The sequence below is a fragment of the Tachypleus tridentatus genome, chromosome 3 (assembly GCF_004210375.1).
Source record: "Tachypleus tridentatus isolate NWPU-2018 chromosome 3, ASM421037v1, whole genome shotgun sequence".
Taxonomy (NCBI): Eukaryota; Metazoa; Arthropoda; class Merostomata; order Xiphosura; family Limulidae; genus Tachypleus; species Tachypleus tridentatus.
The window spans coordinates 48,006,722-48,030,509 of record NC_134827.1 but is presented as its reverse complement, the minus strand read 5'-3'; the positions used below and the strand labels follow the sequence as shown (position 1 = coordinate 48,030,509).

The window sequence follows — 23,788 nt, the reverse complement described above, 5'->3', positions numbered from 1 at the left end:
TAGTGCAGACAGGTGAAGATACTCTGAACTAGTGCAGACAGGTGAAGATACTCTGAACTAGTACAGACAGGTGAAGATACTCTGAACTAGTGCAGACAGGTGAAGATATCTGGTGTTGGTTTCGCTTACCTGTAACTATACTTATGGAGTACAGATACTCTGAACTAGTGCAGACAGGTGAAGATAGCTGGTGTTGGTTTGACTTACCTGTAACTATACTTATGGACTACAGATACTCTGAACTAGTGCAGACAGGTGAAGATATCTGGTGTTGGTTTGGCTTACCTGTAACTATACTTATGGACTACAGGTACTCTGAACTAGTGCAGACAGGTGAAGATACTCTGAACTAGTGCAGACAGGTGAAGATACTCTGAACTAGTGCAGACAGGTGAAGATACTCTGAACTAGTGCAGACAGGTGAAGATACTCTGAACTAGTGCAGACAGGTGAAGATACTCTGAACTAGTGCAGACAGGTGAAGATATCTGGTGTTGGTTTCGCTTACCTGTAACTATCAGTTTGGCCGAAGAACTTTCCACGATGAAACCCGTGAGACGGTTTCTCGTTTGACATTTGTAACTGTGGTAAGTATCCTTGCGTTGAACGTCTGTTACTATCAGTTCTCCAGATGGAAGGAGGCTGTGTTTACCACCTGCAGAGTACAATGTTTACAGCAATAAATACCCACTACTAACGTAGTAATATACTGGGTTGATAGATACCCGTTTTATTATACCTAAGTTCGTACTTCGGTCTTGGATCGAGTAGTTCCATTTGTTGAATGCATGTTTTGCTTAGCATACGTTGTTATTATAATCTTTAATTTCTTCAAGTGAACAACAAGTTCTTTTCTTGCTGTGTAAGACGGCCCCCACTTGTCGTTTAATGAAAGATAAAGCAATGGTGTTTGTTTAAAAACAAAGGTTAGCTTTGTGAACACGTAAGTTCACATTTCATGTATTAGTTAGTTGTAAGAATCTAAACACATTGCAAATGCTATATTTAGGTAATTTTTAAGTTATAAAGTTTAGACATTTTTATTCTATTCATGAAGCTTATTGTAAGTGTTTGCTCACTGTGTGGACTTAGAACTAATGTAAACTTGAGTGATATTACTGGAATTATGGTGCGAGAGTACCATTAGGAGTTATATCACCCAACTTATTACTGAAAACCAGTTAAATCAGTTTATTGATATATTAAAGTTATTATATTTATAAGTATTACAGTGCTTGTTGTCTGTTTATGTAACTACTTCGCAGGTTGTAGATGGATCTTAATCGAAACTAGTATGAAGGTCCATACGGGGGGGGGGTGCATACAAACTTTCAGTTTGCGGTTTTTATCTTTATTACCACTACGTCGCCCCTCGTGCCTTCTAGATCTTCATCAAATATGACATGAAGGTTTATTTTTTATCCATATGCAAACTTATAATTTTACATTTTATGTTTTGAAGCTGTGATGGACGTTTTTGTGTTGTTTTTTTTACACATGACGGAAACGACTGTTGAAGCCCTAAAACAAACTTTCATTAATCACGAACTTACATGACTTCCATCCAGGGGACGGGTATTCCAGCTAGTTTCTAATAAAGTATTGTTTCATTAAATTATTTAAACAGCTCTCGCAAGCTGTCATATTATTATCATAATGAGAAGTAACAATAAGCGATTTATTTCTGTCATCTTAGGCCCGGCATGGCCAAGCGTGTACAGGCGTGCGACTTCTAATCTGAGGGTCGCGGGTTCGCATTCCGGTCGCGCCAAACATGCTCGCCCTTTCAGCCGTGGGGGCGTTATAATGTGACGGCCAATCCCACTAGTCGTTGGTAAAAGAGTAGCCCAAGAGTTGGCGGTGGGTGGTGATGACTAGCTGCCTTTCCTTTAGTCTTACACTCTTAAATTAAGGACGGCTAGCACAGATAGCCCTCGAGTAGCTTTGTGCGAAATTCAAAAACAAACAAAACTGTCATCTTAATAATACTTCCATAATATGATAACCAAATTATACATTTACTAGTCTGAGGATTTCCTCAAGTTCATTGTCTTCTGTATCGTATTACCATACCGTTGTATAGACATGCTGTTCACTTTGAACTGTTGACCTGTTAATGTAGTTGATGTTTGATATTGTTATATAACTTTTTATACGGTTGTCAATCCCTCTCGTATTGTGATATTGTGATTCACAATTGAACTATTAATGTAGTTGATGTTTGATATTGTTATATAACTTTCTCTACGGTTGTCAATCCCTCTCGTATTGTGATATTGTGATTCACAATTGAACTGTTAATGTAGTTGATGTTTGATATTGTTATACAACTTTCTATACGGTTGTCAATCCCTCTCGTATTGTCATATTGTGATTCACAATTGAACTGTTAATGTAGTTGATGTTTGATATTGTTATATAACTTTCTATACGGTTGTCAATCCCTCTCGTATTGTCATATTGTGATTCACAATTGAACTGTTAATGTAGTTGATGTTTGATATTGTTATATAACTTTCTATACGGTTGTCAATCCCTCTCATATTGTCATATTGTGATTCACAATTGAACTGTTAATGTAGTTGATGTTTGATATTGTTATATAACTTTCTATACGGTTGTCAATCCCTCTCGTATTGTCATATTGTGATTTTCTTTTCTGGTTTGTAAGGTAAGTGATGTCAAAGTTGATAGCTGTTGTATCTTTTTTGTCATATGGATCTTACTTCTCTAGACAGCTCCAAAACTAGGATTTATTTTATATTTCCCATCACATAATTCGTGTACTTTAAACTACGTGTATTTTTTCTTCGCGAAAATTTTTTTGACTACCTCTATATATACTTCCATCAACAGTGGTCAGGACTCGATTGTTTGAACCAATGCAGATGGTAAAAATTGTTATATTTTACAGACGATACTAGTCGAAAATAACGTATTTTGGATGCAAACAGAAAAGAACAAATGTTTGTTTGTTTGTTTGTTTGTTTTTAATTTCGCGCAAAGCTGCACGAGGGCTACCTGAGCTAGCCATCCCTAATTTATTAGTGTAAGACTAAATGGAAAGCAGCTAGTCATCACCACTCTCTGACAACTCTTTTATCAACTAATAGTCACATTATATCGCCCCACGGCTGAAAGGGCGAGCATGTTTGGTGTGAAAGGGATTCGAACCCACCACTCTCAACTAAGATTCGATCGCCCTAACCATCTGGACATACTAGTCCTGAGAACAAATTACAGGACCGTAATGCATAAGCTATAACTGTGGGGTGAAGATATGAAAACATTTCATGAATTACTTACCCCTTCTGTACAAGCAACGGGGGCGTAGGGTAATATAATACAGAGTATATAACTTTTGTCATATGGTTAGTTCATCTGATTCCTTCAGAAGATGGAACACCACGAAGAGCGTGGCTCAACTTTATTTCAAATCATCCTTACTAAGGTGCATTTCCACCCTGTTGGAGAAGGGCTTTGTCACGATACTAATTTAATAACTTATTCATAACTAGTTCAAGGGACATTACAGTGGTTTCCTTCGACAGAAATATTATGGATTTTTCATCGAATTGAAAAACAATTCGAGCATCGTATTTGGTAACTAATTATCTGTCAATATCTGTCAAACAATCGCTGTTTATGTTATACAACATAACAAGACACCTTGAGATATTACATGGTGTATTATGGGGTGAAGAACATCTAATACTAGATGGAGAGGTGCTCCAATAAAGTGGTCGGTCATTGTTTGTTATAAGATTGTATTAAACCAACTTACCATACTGTTCATCCGCATGAATAACGACGCCATCATCACGAGTCCACGATGTTACCATGACAACCCCTTTCAGAAAGGGTGGTATTTGACATCTGAGAACTGCTGTGTTTCCCTGAGTGATATAATCGCTGTATACTCGTACGATGTACTTGTTGTCAAGAGCTAACAGGAGAATTGAATTGAAATATTTTTAGCTAAGCCTAATGAAATTTACTAATACATAATTATTAATGATAATTATCAGCAGGGAAGATGAACAAGGTATAACAAGCTATTGTTTAATGAAATAAAACAATAAAGACAATTAAAACAAATTGTATTGTAAATTTGTATCTCATTGTTTTCTATTTTTAGAAGATATTTTTCCCAATCAGAAATTGTTGTACAACCAGAGAATGTCTTAGATAGTTTAAATAAACACCTTAAACGATATGATTTATTATCTTTACCAATGAGAAGGGTAGAAACATCAATTAGAGCAGCTCGCGGTGACGAACGAGGCATTATTGTGGTCAACCATCGGACCAGGCCAGACACTTTGGTCTGAAGACTAAACAGTTATAATACTCCATCAATCATTAGTGTTAGAACGATGTTGTTTCTTGAAACCAAAGGAACCGCTAACACTCGCTAATTTTTAACAAAAGAAACTATAGTTATATATAAATTAATTTTATTAACTACATTACAAACTGTCTATGGTATAATCGACGTTTTATTTAAATTGTAACTTCTAGTAAATACAACTGCATTATATCAATAACACATTAAATATAGTAAACATAGCCAACGTACGAGCAGCAGAAAACATTACATTCAATCACTTGAAGAACAGTAAATATTACTTTCAGCCAGTATAAGAACAGTGAACATTACATTTAGTCAGTATAACAGCAGTGAACATTACATTCAATCAGTATAACAACAGTGAACATTACATTCAGTCAGTATAACAACAGTGAGCAATACATTCAGTCACTATAAAAACAGTGAACATTACATTCAGTCAGTATAACAACAGTGAACATTACATTCAGTCAGTATAACAACAGGGAACATTACATTTAGTCAGTATAACAACAGTGAACATTACATTCAGTCAGTATAACAACAGTGAACATTACATTTAGTCAGTATAACAAGAGTGAACATTACATTCAGTCAGTATAACAACAGTGAACATTACATTTAGTCAGTATAACAGCAGTGAACATTACATTCAGTCAGTATAACAACAGTGAACATTACATTTAGTCAGTATAACAGCAGTGAACATTACATTTAGTCAGTATAACAACAGTGAACATTACATTTAGTCAGTATAAAAACAGTGAACATTACATTCAGTCAGTATAACAGCAGTGAACATTACATTTAGTCAGTATAACAACAGTGAACATTACATTCAGTCACTATAAAAACAGTGAACATTACATTCAGTCAGTATAACAACAGTGAACATTACATTTAGTCAGTATAACAACAGTGAACATTACATTCAGTCAGTATAACAGCAGTGAACATTACATTTAGTCAGTATAACAACAGTGAACATTACATTCAGTCAGTATAACAACAGTGAACATTACATTTAGTCAGTATAACAACAGTGAACATTACATTCAGTCAGTATAACAACAGTGAACATTACATTTAGTCAGTATAACAACAGTGAACATTACATTCAGTCAGTATAACAACAGTGAACATTACATTCAGTCAGTATAACAACAGTGAACATTACATTTAGTCAGTATAACAGCCGTGAACATTACATTCAGTCAGTATAACAACAGTGAACATTACATTTAGTCAGTATAACAGCAGTGAACATTACATTTAGTCAGTATAACAACAGTGAACATTACATTCAGTCAGTATAACAACAGTGAACATTACATTCAGCCAGTATAACAACAGTGAGCATTACATTTAGTCAGTATAACAACACTGAACATTACATTTAGTCAGTATAACAAGAGTGAACATTACATTCAGTCAGTATAACAACAGTGAACATTACATTCAGTCAGTATAACAACAGTGAACATTACATTTAGTCAGTATAACAGCAGTGAACATTACATTCAGTCAGTATAACAACAGTGAACATTACATTTAGTCAGTATAACAGCAGTGAACATTACATTCAGTCAGTATAACAACAGTGAACATTACATTCAGTCAGTATAACAACAGTGAACATTACATTTAGTCAGTATAACAACAGTGAACATTACATTCAGTCAGTATAACAACAGTGAACATTACATTCAGTCAGTATAACAACAGTGAGCATTACATTCAATCAGTATAACAACAGTGAACATTACATTCAGTCAGTATAACAACAGTGAGCATTACATTCAGTCAGTATAACAACAGTGAGCATTACATTTAGTCAGTATAACAGCAGTGAACATTACATTCAGTCAGTATAACAACAGTGAGCATTACATTTAGTCAGTATAACAACAGTGAACATTACATTCAGTCAGTATAACAACAGTGAACATTACATTCAGTCAGTATAACAACAGTGAGCATTACATTCAGTCAGTATAACAACAGTGAACATTACATTCAGTCAGTATAACAACAGTGAACATTATATTTAGTCAGTATAACAACAGTGAACATTATATTCAGTCTGTGTAACAACAGTGAACATTATATTTAGTCAGTATAACAGCAGTGAACATTACATTCAGTCAGTATAACAACAGTGAGCATTACATTTAGTCGGTATAACAACAGTGAACATTACATTCACTCAGAATAACAACAGTGAACATTACATTTAGTCAGTATAACAACAGTGAACATTATATTTAGTCAGTATAACAACAGTGAACATTAAATTCAGTCAGTATAACAACAGTGAACATTATATTCAGTCAGTATAACAACAGTGAACATTACATTTAGTCAGTATAACAGCAGTGAACATTACATTTAGTCAGTATAACAGCAGTGAACATTACATTCAGTCAGTATAACAACAGTGAGCATTACATTTAGTCGGTATAACAACAGTGAGCATTACATTCAGTCAGTATAACAACAGTGAACATTACATTTAGTCAGTATAACAGCAGTGAACATTACATTCAGTCAGTATAACAACAGTGAACATTACATTTAGTCAGGATAACAACAGTGAATATTACATTCACTCAGAATAACAACAGTGAACATTACATTTAGTCAGTATAACAACAGTGAACATTACATTCACTCAGAATAACAACAGTGAACATTACATTCACTCAGAATAACAACAGTGAACATTACATTCACTCAGGATAACAACACTGAACATTACATTTAGTCAGTATAACACAGAGAACCAATATAGAGAGGTATGTTAGCAATTGGAGTTTGTGTTTGTTTCTAGAAAGGATTGTTCGCTATTTGAAAGAACGAATCACTTGGTTTTAGAATTCCTACCAAAATCAACCAACACAACACGACTTTGTGAATTTCACACACGATAAAAAAACAACACAACAGGTTGTGTTCCAGTGCAATTTTAGCGTGATCGTGTTCTAGTGCAGTTTTACCTTTTGGATGTTTTTGTTAAACATGAAAAACAATCTGGTTTCTCTGAGAAATATCTCTCTTCACCAAAACTTATGAGTGATTCCTATGGGCCACCCGCTAGTACAGCGGATTTAGAACACTAAAATTATGGGTTCGATTCCCCTCGGTGGGCTCAGGAGCTAGCCCGATGTGAGTTTGCTATAAGAAAATACACACACACACATTCAGGTACATGGTGAGTGGTACCTGAATTCTGTGTTTTTCTAACAAAAAGGTACATGGTGAATGGTATTTGAATTCTGTCTTTTTCTAACAAAAAGGTACATGGTGAGTGGTACCTGAATTCTGTGTCTTTCTAACAAAAAGGCACATGGTGAATGATACCTGAATTCTGTGTTTTTCTAACAAAAAGGCACATGGTGAATGGTATTTGAATTCTGTGTTTTTCTAACAAAAAGGTGCATGGTGAACGGTACCTGAATTCTGTGTTTTTCTAACAAAAAGGTGCATGGTGAATGGTACCTGAATTCTGTGTTTTTCTAACAAAAAGGAACATGGTGAACGGTACCTGAATTCTGTGTTTTTCTAACAAAAAGGTACATGGTGAGTGGTACCTGAATTCTGTGTTTTTCTAACAAAAAGGTGCATGGTGAACGGTACCTGAATTCTGTGTTTTTCTAACAAAAAGGTACATGTCGAGTGGTACCTGAATTCTGTGTTTTTCTAACAAAAGGAACATGGTGAACGGTATTTGAATTCTGTGTTTTTCTAACAAAAAGGTACATGGTGAGTGGTACCTGTGTGATATTCACCATTATGTTTGTTATTAGAAATCCAAAATCTATAATTTTGTTTTTCCAAATGTTCTTACTTATTCATTATCTATAAAATTGTTCCAAACGAGATGTATGGTTTGATAGATAAGACAACCTCTGGGAAATCCAACTTTATAGCTCCTTGAAACGTACTGAATTACAGTGTTTAATGTGCAGCTAATTGTCTCTTGTCCACCCTCTCGTGTTTCTCTTCATGTTAAATACAAAGTTAAGAAAAGCAAAACTTTAAATTTCTGAAATGTAGAAACGATTTTCCAACGCACTAGATTCTCATTTTTAGTAAATGGAATTTTTATGGTAATCCCGTCTTTTTCTAGTTACAAATCGAATATTCAGTAACGATCTAGGCTTGTAGTAATCCAATAATGTCACATCGGTTTGACTCCCTTATTGACAATAACGTAGTAATATAAGCACTGGAGTGCCACTCTTCTCCGCGAGGAGTCGCTCTGCTGGGAAATAGAATTTTCGTCAAAGCAATTAGTAAAGTATTCTGGAAAATCAGGTCAAATCTATCGCACGTGTCTAAGTAAGAAGAGAAGCCAATAATGGAGCAATCAGATCAGCTAACTTAAGGATCGAAATCTGTCTCCTAATGGTGAAGTTAGGCGGTGGTGGAAGCTAACCGGTTGGGTTAGTAAGCAAGTAATCGATGCTTCCTCAGGCAACTCGAAAATTGCATTTCAGAACTGACATCAGTCAGCCGTAAAAGAAGAGCTGGACGAACTGCTAAACACCCTCTTTTCTCCACCTACCCTTCGCCTCTCAAATTTGTTACACTCAGTAGCTACAAAGCAAAGAGAAGTGAAGTTGACGTCCAACTTGGTTTTATATGTGTTTTATGTGTGTTTTGGGGTAAAAGTAGGCGGCAGGGTTGTGGTTCTTACTGCTTTTAAAATGTGTGTAAGCAACAACTGTAAGAGTATCCTGAGAGAAATACAATTATATACAGAGTGGTTGATAAATGGATGTAATAGTGTCCCAAACTGCGTCTATTAAAACTAAAGAATCTCCCAATGTAAAAAAATCAACAGCGAAAAGAAAATTGATAGTCTAAATCGATTAAAATGAAATACATAGAAGTGTCACTTGTTTTTGTATTCCTCCAGTTCCCAGCTGTTTGACAACGAACAGAGAACAGATTGAAATCATAAATAACCATTTGTTCGTTTAAAGCCTAATTGTTGTGTTAAATAAAATATTTAATAACATGAATAAGTTAGGTTCTGTATTCAGAAATTTGAAATGTTAATAATCCTGGTACGATATATGCTTCATCAGGTAAAGAAAGATATGACGTAATGTAACGACCAACCAAGTTAACATTAGTTAAAAATATGACACGACAATAGACCAGAATAGAAATCAACACTAATTGTATAGAATAACACAAAAAGCATGCATTATATGTTAGGTCACTAACGAATAGTTACAAACAAGGTCAGATATGACATCAACGTGGGTATTACATTAACCCAAACAGATAACCTATATTGATTGTTTAATAGACCAACTAAACAACAACACTGGTTGTACACCAGCCCAGACAGCGAACCAACATCCACTGTCTTATAGACCACTTAAAGAACAACACTGGTTGTACACCAACCCAGACAGAGAACCTATGTTCACTGTTATGTAGACCAGTTAAAGAACAACACTGATTGTACACCAACACAGACAGAGAACCTATGTTCACTGTTATGTAGACCAATTAAAGAACAACACTGATTGTACACCAACACAGACAGAGAACCAATATTGACTATTTTATAGACCAATTATAAAACAACATTGGTTGTATAACAGCGCAGACAGAGAAACAACATTCACTGTTTTATAGAACACTTAAAGAACAACACTGGTTTCACACCAACACAGACAGAGAACCTATATTGACTGTTATATAGACCAATTAAAGAACAACAATGGTTGTACACCAACGGAGACAGAGAACCAATATTGAGTTTTCATACACCAATTAAAGAACAACACTGGTTGTACACCAACCCAGACAGAGAATCTATGTTGACTGTTATATAGACCAATTAAAGAACAACACTGGTTTCACACCAACACAGAGAACCAATATTGACTGTTTTATAGACCACTTAAAGAACAACACTGGTTGTACACCAACCCAAACATAGAACCAATATTGACTGTTTTATAGACCAACCAAAGAACAGCACTGGTTGTATACCAACAGAGACAGAGAACCAATATTTACTGTTTTATAGACCAACTAAAGAACAACACTGGTTGTACACCTAAAGAGAAAACCAATATTCACTGTTTTATAGACCAACAAAGAACAGCACTGGTTGTACACACCTCTAGAAGAGAGAAGCAATATTGACTGTTTCATAGACCAACAAAAGAACAGTACTGATTGTACACCAACATAGACAGAGAAGCAATATTGACTGTTTCATAGACCAACAAAAGAACAGTACTGATTGTACACCAACATAGACAGAGAAGCAATATTGACTGTTTTATAGACCAACAAAAGAACAGCACTGTTTGTAATTACTGTTACTTACTATCAATGTTATTTGTACACATTTAATTTTGTTTTTATTCGAGACAAACATAAATTCCTTTGGGTGATGTTGGAGTCCCGTTCTCACACTATCTGTTAGTCTATTTAAATAGAGAAATGATGATATTGGTACATCCACTGTGCACCTTAGGCAATTACAGTTTACGAGTTGTTAGCGTTATTTAGTGGTTATTTGAAGATTTTAAAACGCTTTGAATTTTTCTTTAAGAGTTGTTTTCCGCCAACATTAATGTTGTTATATTGAGTTGTTACGTAGGGTTGTTGTTACGAAAATTTAAGAATGACAATTCCATGCATAAAGATTTTCTTTTATCACGAAAGCTTTCAAATACGGCCGCTTAGTACTTATGATAAACAGTTTTCTCGCGGGTCCCTATGATTTTCCGTTGGCACTAGTAAACTCCGTAGTTTGTTTTTTTCTATAGAAGTAATTTACGTAAAGTATCTCTAGTGTCGTGAAATTGCAAGAGGTGTTTTATTGTAAGGGAAAAACTTTCTGAATAAATATTTAAATATGGACCATAAAGATATGGTAATTTATGTAATTTTTACTTTCCATTTCATGTTAATAAGTAACATAATTTCCAAAATTAAATACCTTGGTTGGAATAAAACTGATAGACTTTGTAGTAAATAAAAATTGATCGTGTATCGTGTGAGTTCACAAGTGTTATTTATTTACTTGTTACAACATTTAAAATGTTTATATCACAGGCCCGGCATGGCCAAGCGTGTTAATCCGAGCGTCGTGGGTTCGAATCCCCGTCGCACCAAACATGCTCGCCCTTTAAGCCGTGGGGGCGTTATAATGTGACGATCAATCCCACTATTGGTTGGTAAAAGAGTAGCCCAAGAGTTGGCTAGCTACCTTCCCTCTAGTCTTACACTGCTAAATTAGGGACGACTAGCGCAGATAGCCCTCGAGTAGCTTTGAGCGAAATTCAAAACAAAACAAACACAGTATAAACAGCTGTTTTCAAAAATATCGACAACGGTTTATGTTCGTTACCTCCTATTTGGTCCACCGCATTAGCTCCTCCAATTAGCTCTATCGATTAATTTTGTGCGATTAATGCTCTGCATTAGTTCTCTGGATTAGGTTAAAATGAAATTCGGGCTTGTTGGTGGTACGGTTAAAACTACGAGATTTGTTATTAGGGCTTGGTGACAAGGTATTGCGTAACTGTGGTAATCTATTTTCATATAATCAAAATTGTATACAATAACACTGTTTTAATATTGGTTAAAAACAATGTTTTCTATCTATCTATCTACGGAATTGTCACTGGAAAAACTTATGAAACGACACGTTGTTACTTATTGTTTAATATATATTATACAATTAGGAATGTTCTTAAATCGACTCCACTTACAACTAAACCTTGGCATAGTGCAGTAGAGTTTTGAATATTACGTCGCTGTACCCTTGTTTATCAGTCTATAAATTCTTTTTGTTTTTCAGTTACGTCGCTACGAAAGCAGATTCGTTAGTGATGCACTGGTCGCATCGTGACCACTGTTTCATTTTCTAATTACGTTGGTGACTGTGGTACTGATACATGATTTTCTGCTGTCAACGTTGTCATGGTGATCACGTGACTGTTGTCTCGCTCGCTAACCGACCCTAAGTTTCGAGACACACCCTTGTGTCCGTGATAATGCCGGATATTAATGCTAATAACACCGAACAACTTACTAGAAATACGATATGGACCACGCACTACATTCGTTGTAATAACTCTGGCCTTTATGCGTGTGATTCTAACAGTCAATGTTTATGTTACACAACTAAAGTTCTGACAGTCAGTGTTTATGTTACGCAACTAAAGTTCTGACAGTCAATGTTTATGTTACACAACTAAAGTTCTGACAGTCAATGTTTATGTTACACAACTAAAGTTCTGACAGTCAGTGTTTATGTTACACAACTAAAGTTCTGACAGTCAATGTTTGTTACACAACTAAAGTGTTGACGGATAATGTTTATGTTACACAACTAAAGTTCTAACAGTCAATGTTTATGTTACACAACTAAAGTTCTGACAATCAATGTTTGTGTTACAGAACTAAAGTGTTGACAGTTAATGTTTATGTTACACAATTAAAGTGTTGACAGTCAATGTTGTTTATGTTACACAACTACTTTCGACAGTCAGTGTTTATGTTACACAATTAAAGTGTTGACAGTCAATGTTGTTTATGTTAAACAACTAGTTTCGACAGTCAGTGTTTATGTTACACAACTAAAGTTCTGACAGTCAATGTTTGTTACACAACTAAAGTGTTGACGGATAATGTTTGTGTTACACAACTAAAGTTCTAACAGTCAATGTTTATGTTACACAACTAAAGTTTCGACAGTCAATGTTGTTTTTCTTACACAATTAGTTTCGACAGTCAGTGTTTATGTTACACAACTAAAGTGTTGACAGATAATGTTTATGTTACACAACTAAAGTGTTGACGGATAATGTTTGTGTTACAGAACTAAAGTGTTGACAGTCAGAGTTTATGTTACACAACTAAAGTTCTGACAGTTAATATTTGTGTTACAGAACTAAAGTGTTGACAGATAATGTTTGTGTTACAGAACTAAAGTGTTGACAGTTAGAGTGTATGTTACACAACTAAAGTTCTGACAGTTAATATTTATCTTACCCAAGCCATTCTTAAACCACAACATAACAGGGCTTGTGGATGTTATCTGTCTGGCCAGCTTAGATTCTTTGAATAAAACAATCCAACAATCTTATTATTTCGTTCATTTTATCTCAAGAACATGGAAGTAACTTCAGTCGTCATTTTTGGTCAGTTTAATGAACTGTTTCTGCCTGAACAAACATCTTGGAATGAACTTGAATGTCAGGTCGCTACTGTAATTTTTGGCAACATTTGTGAAAAATTACAGACTAAACATCTTGACAAACTGGTACGAATGGAACACGGACTTCTTCAGGCCTATTCTAGAACCAAATCTAGGCTATTACTGGTTTTACAACCGGATGATAGGTGGCAGGCCCTAATAATAGTGGCTGACAAAGTGTTAACGAGCCATATTCGAGGCAAGTAATGGGCCCATTATACAACTGATATGGTTCATGTCGTAATTGTATTTTACTTTATTAGACAGCAAGCAGATTGTTTTGAAGGATAATATATATTTATTAGTTTATTACTACAATAAAGTCGTGTAGCCTAATTAAGCCATGATATTTCATCTAATTATGTTGAACGTCATTACTGATACGATACATGCTTATGTATTATAATCTATAGATAATAGTGTTGGTGTTTGTGTAAATACTGAGTTACTAAACACGGTCCGTGTTTGTGTACCTACTGAGTTAATGCATTACAAGAGAAATTCGTTTTATTTACACAGCCCACAGGTCTGTATAAATGTGGAAATAGTGTCACTTGTATGTCCGTCTGACTACTTCGCAGTATGTGGATGGTTCTTTGCCAAACTTGATATGAAGGTTTATTTGGTCCATGAGGAGATAAAAACAGAACTTTGGTTTCATATTTTTAAGTTTCTATGGGCATTTTTGCATTTTATTTATCACTACTTCGTTTCCTATTGACGAATCTTCACCAACTTTGATATGAAAGTTTGTTGGGCCCATGGGGAGAGAAATGCAAAATTACGGTTTCACAGTTCTTGTTTTTATGCAGTTTTTAGGGCTTTTTTTCAATGCAGTTACAAATAAGCGAAACACCTTTTCATGCCCTAAGATAGCCTTTCATTAATCATGAATTTATATAGCTTTCTTCCAGGGGACGGGTCCCCCAGTTAGTAGAAATAAATCCAGGTTTTACTGCACTACATAATAGCTTCAAGAAAGTCCAGATTTTTTTATCCAAATGCTCTCATTCAAGCTTATGTCATTAACTGAACGATTTTTTGTTGTTCAAATACAAAGATTATTATCTTTCTTAATAATGTCTCGGATTATTTATCACTTCACTGAAATTCTTTAATTTGTCTCATTATCTGTTGATTTGTGTTCTTTAACCGTTCACCTGTGGTTTTGTTTATTAAGCTGTCTTGGTTAATTGTTAATCTGTTTTTTTTATTTATTAATAGTCTTTATTTGCTGACACGGCCAAGTGGTTAGGGCACTCGACTCGTAATCTGAAGGTGGAAGGTTCGAATCCCCTTCACACCAAATATGTTCTCCCTTTTAGCCGTGGTGGCGTTAAAACGTAACGATCAATCCCACTATTCGTTTTTAAAAGAGCAGCCCAAGAGATGGCGGTGGTGCCTTCCCTCTAGTTTTACACTGCTAAATTAGGTACGGCTAGAGCAGATAGCCCTCGTGTAGTTATTGTTGAGTCATTGGTGTGTGTGTGTGTGGGGTGATAAAAGAAACATTATTGTTTTATCTTATCGATGTGTTAAAATGTCATTTTTATTTATCCTAGAAGATGCTCCTCCTTACGTTTCACCATCTGCACCAAACCTCTCTGTACTGATGAGCACTGATTTTGAAGTGATACGGACGTATTCAATAGCATCTACAGCCAACTTTTGGGATATTCTAAATGAATGGCACGAATTGACTGTCACTCTTATAACTCTAAGAGGGTAGTGTTGAAGCAACGGAAATAAGCTAACATCCCTCGGATTGACAGACCCAATAAATAAATAAAAAGACTGTTTGTAAAGTATTGTCAAGCTGTAAGTATAAGTGGTAGTGGAAACGGTCGAATTGATGTCAGGATGTCAGTATAACTGGTATAGAAAACGGTCGAATTGATGTCATGTTGACCGTATAAGTGGTAGTGGAAACGACCGAACAATGTCAAGATTGTCAGTATAACTGGTAATACAGGGTGTTCGGAAAGTCACTGTGCAGTTTTGTAATCATATATCTATTCAGTCTATTTCAAGCCAGCAACTGATAGCGGTGTTTAGAAACAAAATAAGAAGGATCCAGGCCTGTACTGATGCCAACGGGGGTCACTTTCAACATTGTTTATAATTGTCATTCATATTTACCTCCTGTATTCTATATTGAAACATGTCTGTTAATAAGTATACAAGTGCACAGTGACCTTCCGAACATCCTGTAGAAACGGTCGAACTGATGTTAAGATGTCAGTATATCTGGTTGTAGAAACGGTCGAATTGATGTTAAGATGTCAGTATATCTGGTTGTAGAAACGGTCGAACTGATGTTAAGATGTCAGCATAAGTGGTAGTGGAAACGGTCGAACTGATGTCAAGATGTCAGTATAACTGGAATTAGAACTAATTGTTTTTGTGTTTGCATTTATGATGAAAAAAGTGACCAATAATATAGCCAAACTGATCTAAAATCAAAGTGTGAACTCATTAAAATATATGAGAACAAAGCAGACTTGTTTAGTTGGACTAAAAATACTTTATATTAAAGAAACTGGAAAGAAATAATGAAGTTTCTTCTCCGAAGTCTAGAAACTTTATCGATACTTTAGTGTTTTACATATAAATGTGGTTTTAAGCTTCATTAGAAACCACAGAAACGATCGAATAGTGACGTAGATGGATTGGTTGATGTTACTAATTATAGATTCGGCTTGATGGAGTTCGCCAACAAACCCCTAATCTTACCATACACGGCACATGATTTGTTTTACGCTGGTGATTACAAGTCATATTATTTCTCTAACATATCCGCGAGGTGGAGGATAAATGACTGGGCAGTAATGGTATTAAGCTGGACTCTCACATAAACCGGTTGTGCTGGTTAATAGCAGAACGGTACTGTGGTAGTTTCTACCTTTCAAGTTCAATATACTAATACGTTTTCCACAATATTTTCCAATATAGTTAGGGCGTTTTCAAGATTTTGCACAATATATTTTTTAACCTATTAGTTTTCTCATTAAATAGGGTTAGACTAATAATACTCATATTTTTACTGGAAACGCATCATCCACACGTGTTTTTTCAATTGTCGACGGACGTTAATTGTAAGACTACAACACTTATAAGTACTTGAAACCTTTGAAGTGTAGTGTTTCAAAGGTTGTATTTTGTAAAGACGTAGAAACGCTAGATTCAATTTATTGCTTTTATCTTTTACTGTCTTTTTCATCTGATTTTTCTTCAAACATTTTATTTTTACGAATTTCATGGTTAACTTTAGAAACAAAAATTTTGTTCGAATGTAGAGTGCTCAAATAAACAAACAAACACTTGTGCTTCAGTTGTTAGAAATTTTCTTCTCGCAGAAGCAAAGATTTATGGATTCTGAATGATCTGGTAAGTGCAATAACACACGGACGTCAAACAGTCTGTGAAACAATAAGACACGGACTTACAAAGATTTATGGATTCTGAATGATCTGGTAAGTGCAATAACACACGGACGTCAAACAGTCTGTGAAACAATAAGACATGGACTTACAAAGATTTATGGATTCTGAATGATCTGGTAAGTGCAATAACACACGGACGTCAAACAGTCTGTGAAACAGAAAGACATGGACTTACAAAGATTTATGGATTCTGAATCATCTGGTAAGTGCAATAACACACGGATGTCAAACAGTCTGTGAAACAGAAAGACATGGACTTACAAAGATTTATGGATTTTGAATCATCTGGTAAGTGCATTGACTCACGGACGTCAAACAGTTTGTAAAACGGTAAGACATAGCCTTCAAAGAATGCAGGTGCTGGGTCGTTTTAAATTTATTTGTCTATTAAGTAAATATTCATATACAGAGTAACTTGTATTTAAATTACATGAACTCACCAGGAGCTCCATGTGTGCAATAAAAATGTCCATGATACAAATACACTACACTTAATATACACATTTTATTGTATACAGTTCTTATAATGTTTGCAGAAGAGAGGTTGTTGAAACAGTAGAGGATAGCGTGACTTGAAGAGAAACAGAGAAAATTAAATTGTTTTTATAAGTTTATTGTGTAGACAGTTATTCTGTTTGTGTAGACAGTTATTCTGATTGTGTAGACAGTTATTCTGTTTGTGTAGACAGTTATTCTGTTTGTGTTGACAGTTATTCTGATTGTGTTGACAGTTATTCTGTTTGTGTAGACAGTTATTCTGTTTGTGTTGACAGTTATTCTGATTGTGTAGACAGTTATTCTGATTGTGTAGACAGTTATTCTGTTTGTGTAGACAGTTATTCTGTTTGTGTTGACAGTTATTCTGATTGTGTAGACAGTTATTCTGATTGTGTTGACAGTTATTCTGATTGTGTAGACAGTTATTCTGTTTGTGTAGACAGTTATTCTGATTGTGTAGACAGTTATTCTGTTTGTGTAGACAGTTATTCTGTTTGTGTTGACAGTTATTCTGATTGTGTTGACAGTTATTCTGATTGTGTTGACAGTTATTCTGATTGTGTAGACAGTTATTCTGTTTGTGTAGACAGTTATTCTGATTGTGTAGACAGTTATTCTGTTTGTGTTGACAGTTATTCTGTTTGTGTAGACAGTTATTCTGATTGTGTAGACAGTTATTCTGATTGTGTAGACAGTTATTCTGTTTGTGCTGACAGTTATTCTGATTGTGTTGACAGTTATTCTGATTGTGCAGACAGTTATTCTGGGTTTGTGTAGACAGTTATTCTGATTGTGTAGACAGTTATTCTGTTTGTGCAGACAGTTATTCTGATTGTGCAGACAGTTATTCTGTTTGTGCTGACAGTTATTCTGATTGTGCTGACAGTTATTCTGATTGTGTAGACAGTTATTCTGTTTGTGTAGACAGTTATTCTGATTGTGTAGACAGTTATTCTGATTGTGTAGACAGTTATTCTGTTTGTGTAGACAGTTATTCTGATTGTGTAGACAGTTATTCTGTTTGTGTTGACAGTTATTCTGTTTGTGTAGACAGTTATTCTGATTGTGTAGACAGTTATTCTGATTGTGTAGACAGTTATTCTGTTTGTGTTGACAGTTATTCTGATTGTGTTGACAGTTATTCTGTTTGTGTAGACAGTTATTCTGATTGTGTAGACAGTTATTCTGATTGTGTAGACAGTTATTCTGTTTGTGTAGACAGTTATTCTGATTGTGTAGACAGTTATTCTGTTTGTGTTGACAGTTATTCTGTTTCTGTAGACAGTTATTCTGATTGTGTAGACAGTTATTCTGATTGTGTAGACAGTTATTCTGATTGTGTAGACAGTTATTCTGTTTGTGTTGACAGTTATTCTGATTGTGTTGACAGTTATTCTGATTGTGTAGACAGTTATTCTGTTGTTTGTGCAGACAGTTATTCTGATTGTGCAGACAGTTATTCTGTTTGTGTAGACAGTTATTCTGATTGTGTAGACAGTTATTCTGATTGTGTAGACAGTTATTCTGTTTGTGTAGACAGTTATTCTGTTTGTGTAGACAGTTATTCTGATTGTGTAGACAGTTATTCTGATTGTGTAGACAGTTATTCTGATTGTGTTGACAGTTATTCTGATTGTGTAGACAGTTATTCTGTTTGTGTAGACAGTTATTCTGATTGTGTAGACAGTTATTCTGTTTGTGTAAACAGTTATTCTGATTGTGTTGACAGTTATTCTGATTGTGTAGACAGTTATTCTGTTTGTGTAGACAGTTATTCTGATTGTGTTGACAGTTATTCTGATTGTGTTGACAGTTATTCTGATTGTGTAGACAGTTATTCTGTTTGTGTAGACAGTTATTCTGATTGTGTAGACAGTTATTCTGATTGTGTTGACAGTTATTCTGAACAGTTATAATACATTCACGAGACATTATACCAACACACACACATACTACACTCCACAAACTTAGCAGATGACGAAACTATAAAACTCGACGTTTTTTTTTTTGTTCACTTCTCGCCATGTTTCATCGTTGCCATGACTACTGGATGTAGGTCCTCGAGGGACAAGTTACAGAGCATGTTTATGATAGCAAAACCTAAAGCACTTCGTCAGCTTTTGTGTGTCCTAGCGGTTGGTCTCTTACACAACATACTAACACGAACTCATAAATATCAAATATTGTGCTACCTCTACAGCTGCTGCGAATAACTGGTCGCGGTGGACGTCAAGTAGAAGATAAAAATATTTTGCTTGTTTATGCCAACCCCGAGTGTGGTGAAATCGTGGGAACACCACCGACGTGGAGAACTGAGAAGAAGAATTTCGGAAATTGGACGTGTTGCCCGTGGCAAAGACTATTAATTGCAATTCAAGTGTCTTTTTGCGGCGGGGAAGAAGCCAATGGTTACTAGACTGCCGTACTTACTGGGCACGAGACGACACGAACCCACAGTTAAGAGATGAATATTTCAATGTCGAGCTGGTAACTTTGAGGCTTGAGAAGTCATAATTTCGCGCCGTTGCTAACGTTCAGAGGACAGGGTCGACTTTACAGCCGTGAAATAATGATCAATAAGCACTTACTGCGAAACTTAAGCACTTTGGGGTCGTCGAATAAGGTAATTTAGTTGTTAGTAAGAGGTGTTAGAAAAAACTTCATTAACGAAAATCGTTTCAGCCCCAGTTCCACTACAGCCATCATTATGCTCCGCGTGCACTGTAAACTTACTCTGAATATATTCTATCAGACATTTACATCCAAAGTCCGCAATAAAGAGTTGAAAAGGAAATATAAGATACGTTACTCTCTACCGACAACATGTTTAACTACTAAAGCAACTTGTAGGTGGGACAACAGTTTGAAACAGTCAACAAGGCTGTAACAATGTGGAACTACAGTTTGAAACAGTCAACAAGGCTGTAACAATGTGGGAAGTTTAGGACTACAGTTTGAAACAGTCAACAAGGCTGTAACAATGTGGGAAGCTATTGGTCTTGCTTTATTGATACATATCGAGACTAGTTTAGGATAAACGTAACTAAAACACATCTCAACCTCACTCTTAAAAACAGTTGTATTATAAAACTAAAATACCTTAAGTAACTAGTTGATGGTTATATATTCTTTACTGGTGGAGGTTTTATAATACCAAAATATAGTAAGTGACTGGTTTACTGGTGGAGGTTTTATAAAACCAAAATATACTAAGTGACTAGTTGATGGTTATATATTTTCTAACCAAAGTAAGCAGGGTTGATAATCCTAGCTACGTTAAGGGAAATATTCGTCACTATATTATTGCTGTTAGAGATTGTAAAATTACAGAGTTGAATACATTAAAATAAATCGATTCAGATCAGAAGTCTTGTAACAAGAGGTGGTATAAAAGTGGTGGAACAGAAGTTATCAAATTTCACATTGCTAATATTTGGTGTTACATGATTACTCTAGAACTTGGACGATTATGCAAGGGATAAAGAATGCTTTTAGACTCAATACACTTAGATCATAAAACGTGACGTGCACAGATCGGAGATATCCTTTATTATACTTATTAATATTTAATAATAATATATGAATCATACAGTAAGAGACTTTACGACAAGTCGTGCCCCTGTTGTTGTAACAAAGTATGGCGTCTCGTAACAAACGAGAAACCGCGAATAGAAAGGACAATGGCACAAGACTTCCACGTGCAACATAATTAAGAAGGATATTGATATGGAGACGCCATAGTTTACGAGTACGTGTTTAAATAACACTAGGTAACAAAATTTTTACTTTTTCTTGTTCCTGGACAGAAAGTATTATTTCCCAATTGTTTATGTATAAAGTAACAGGAAAAGACCTATGTTTGTCTCTTCAAACTTTGCTTTGCGACCTGGGTAACGAAAAATTCAAACTTACCTATTTTCCAGAACATTCCAGGTAGATTGAGTGCTGAGTATTTTATAGAGAATTTTCTCGAACTTACAAGAATTTTCAAGTACTTTCTATAATGTTGTAGAACTTACGAGAATTTTCTAGAACTTTCTATAATGTTGTAGAACTTACGAGAATTTTCTAGAGCTTTCCGTAGTAATATATATATATATATAGGCGCTCACCACTCACACTTCAGTTTAGTTCTAGCTGCTTAAGTGTACATAGACTTATCTGATTTTATCAGAGATGGCATCAAGAAGCTGCAAGCTTCTCCAGACATATTCTGCTATTTATGTGGCCGATTTATCAAGAAAAGAACGAAAAAGTACTCTGACAGCATCTGCTAAAACGTGTGAAGCCTACAAGGTATATTTCGGCATGTCTGTCAGTGATCAAGACACACCCTGAGCACTTCACTTTATCTGTGAGCACTGCAAAAAACTCTAGAAGGTAAGACGAACAGTTTTGCTTGCTCGAATAGTAAGATTTTATATTATACAAATTTTAGACCTTTAAATTTAAATATCTTACGGTGGACCTCAAAGAGGAATACAACAACGTCAAGACCTTGCTAGAAGTCTTGAAATAAGATGAATATGGCTGGGAAGTTATCGGAGACTTCAAAATGGTGACGTTCCTGATGGGTCTCCAAGGAGGCTTCACCAAGTTTCACTGTTATCTTTGTCTTTGGGACAGTAGGGACATCGCAGCGCACTACAACAGGAAGCACTGGCCACAACGGACCGAGTGCTCTGTGTGGAGGCACAATGTCAAGTGTGAGCCACTAGTGGACCTCCAGAAGGTGTTATTCCTACCATTGCACATAAAATTGGGTCTTATGAAACAATTCATCACAGCTCTTGATAAGGAGTCTGCAGCCTTCAAGTACCTTCGAGACTTCTTCCCTAAGTTGTCTGAGGTAAAGGTCAAAGCTGGTGTATTTGTTGGACCACAAATAAAGAAGATCTTGGAGTGCACAGAATTCCCCAAGAAGCTCAGTAGGAAGGAGAAAAAAAAGCTTGGGGCAGCTTTGTAACAGTGGTTTGGGGCTTCTTGGGCAATCATAAGGCCGAAAATTATGTGGAACTGGTGAGGAACTTCGGCAAAATGGGCTGCAATATGTCTCTGAAAGTCCATGTCCTTGACGCTTATTTTGATAAATTCAAGGAGAACATGGAAAAGTACTGAGAGGAGCAAGGCGAGCGCTTCCACCAAAATATACTGGACTTTGAATGTCGCTACCAAGGAGCGTATAACGAAAACATGATGGGAGACTATATTTGGGAGCTGATATGTGAAAGTGATTTATATTACAGTCGCAAATCTTGAAAAACTACTCACTTCTAAACATTTTTGTATAACTTTAGTTTTAATACATGTAAATCTTGATTCATATGTTGTTTTATTCAGACCTTATGTAAATGAAAATGTGTAAATTTGACCGTTTTTACATATAAGATAGGTTAATTTTTAAATTTCATTATCCAGGTCACAAAAGCAAAGTTTGAAGGGAATAATGGCCATTTTCTGTACTTTTACAACATAAGCAATTAAGAAATAACACATACTATTCAGAAACAAAATTTGTGTTACATAGTGTAATTTGCTTCAATGCCTTATTCGTTTGACATTAATTATCGAATGAAACAGGGATTCATGCTATTTCGTACCGTATACATTGCATATAGATTTTACATACCGGAATACTGTCGTTACTGTATAAAGGATCTATTAGAGAACGCCCGCAATGGGGAACGGTGTACTTGGGATATAAAAGCCTTATGAAGGAGCTTTTTGGAATAGAAATCACGCTGCATCGTTGTCAGACAGAGAATGACCGGACACAGACTGTAAGGACATTGTGAGGCTTCAAAATCGTTTTAATAGCAGCGTATTCATCCTTTATATAGTTGAAAAACGTAGTTTCTCCTCTAACAGGCTTTATCAATATTTGAATGAAAATATGCATTAATGTTATGAAGAAAGGAACAAACTTTAAAGCAATGTATGTACCTAAATTGAAACCTGGATACGTCAAGTGAAATCTTCACGTTACCCGCACGATGATCCATTTGTTCGATTATGTTGGGACACACTCTAGCATTTTCAGGATCGATGAATTAAAAAAAAATCACATATATATTCTCCTTCCAACTCCTACAAAGTGTCAACTGGTCAATCATACTTTGACCTCACTCCCTCCATCACATTGCCTCGTATAGATAAACTGTAAAGTCACTGGTTCCTCATATACTGGAGTAAGACCCTACAAGAAGTTGATGATTGTAGATCTCGTGTTGGAATTTTATTAATACCCCAAGTTGT

The 23,788-nt window shown here is 35.4% G+C and overlaps 1 protein-coding gene across 2 annotated transcripts in view; it reads right to left on the bottom strand.

The window, feature by feature from the left end:
• LOC143246802 (cell adhesion molecule Dscam1-like) overlaps window positions 1–23,788 on the bottom strand; it is a 227,778-nt gene that overhangs the window by 104,108 nt on the left and 99,882 nt on the right. For both annotated transcript variants that reach the window (XM_076493961.1, XM_076493962.1), the window contains exons 3-4: window positions 3,785–3,946; window positions 509–655 (exon numbers count right to left, since the gene is read on the bottom strand). In XM_076493961.1, the coding sequence (XP_076350076.1) occupies window positions 509–655; window positions 3,785–3,946 (309 nt within the window). The remainder of the gene's footprint in view (window positions 1–508; window positions 656–3,784; window positions 3,947–23,788) is intronic.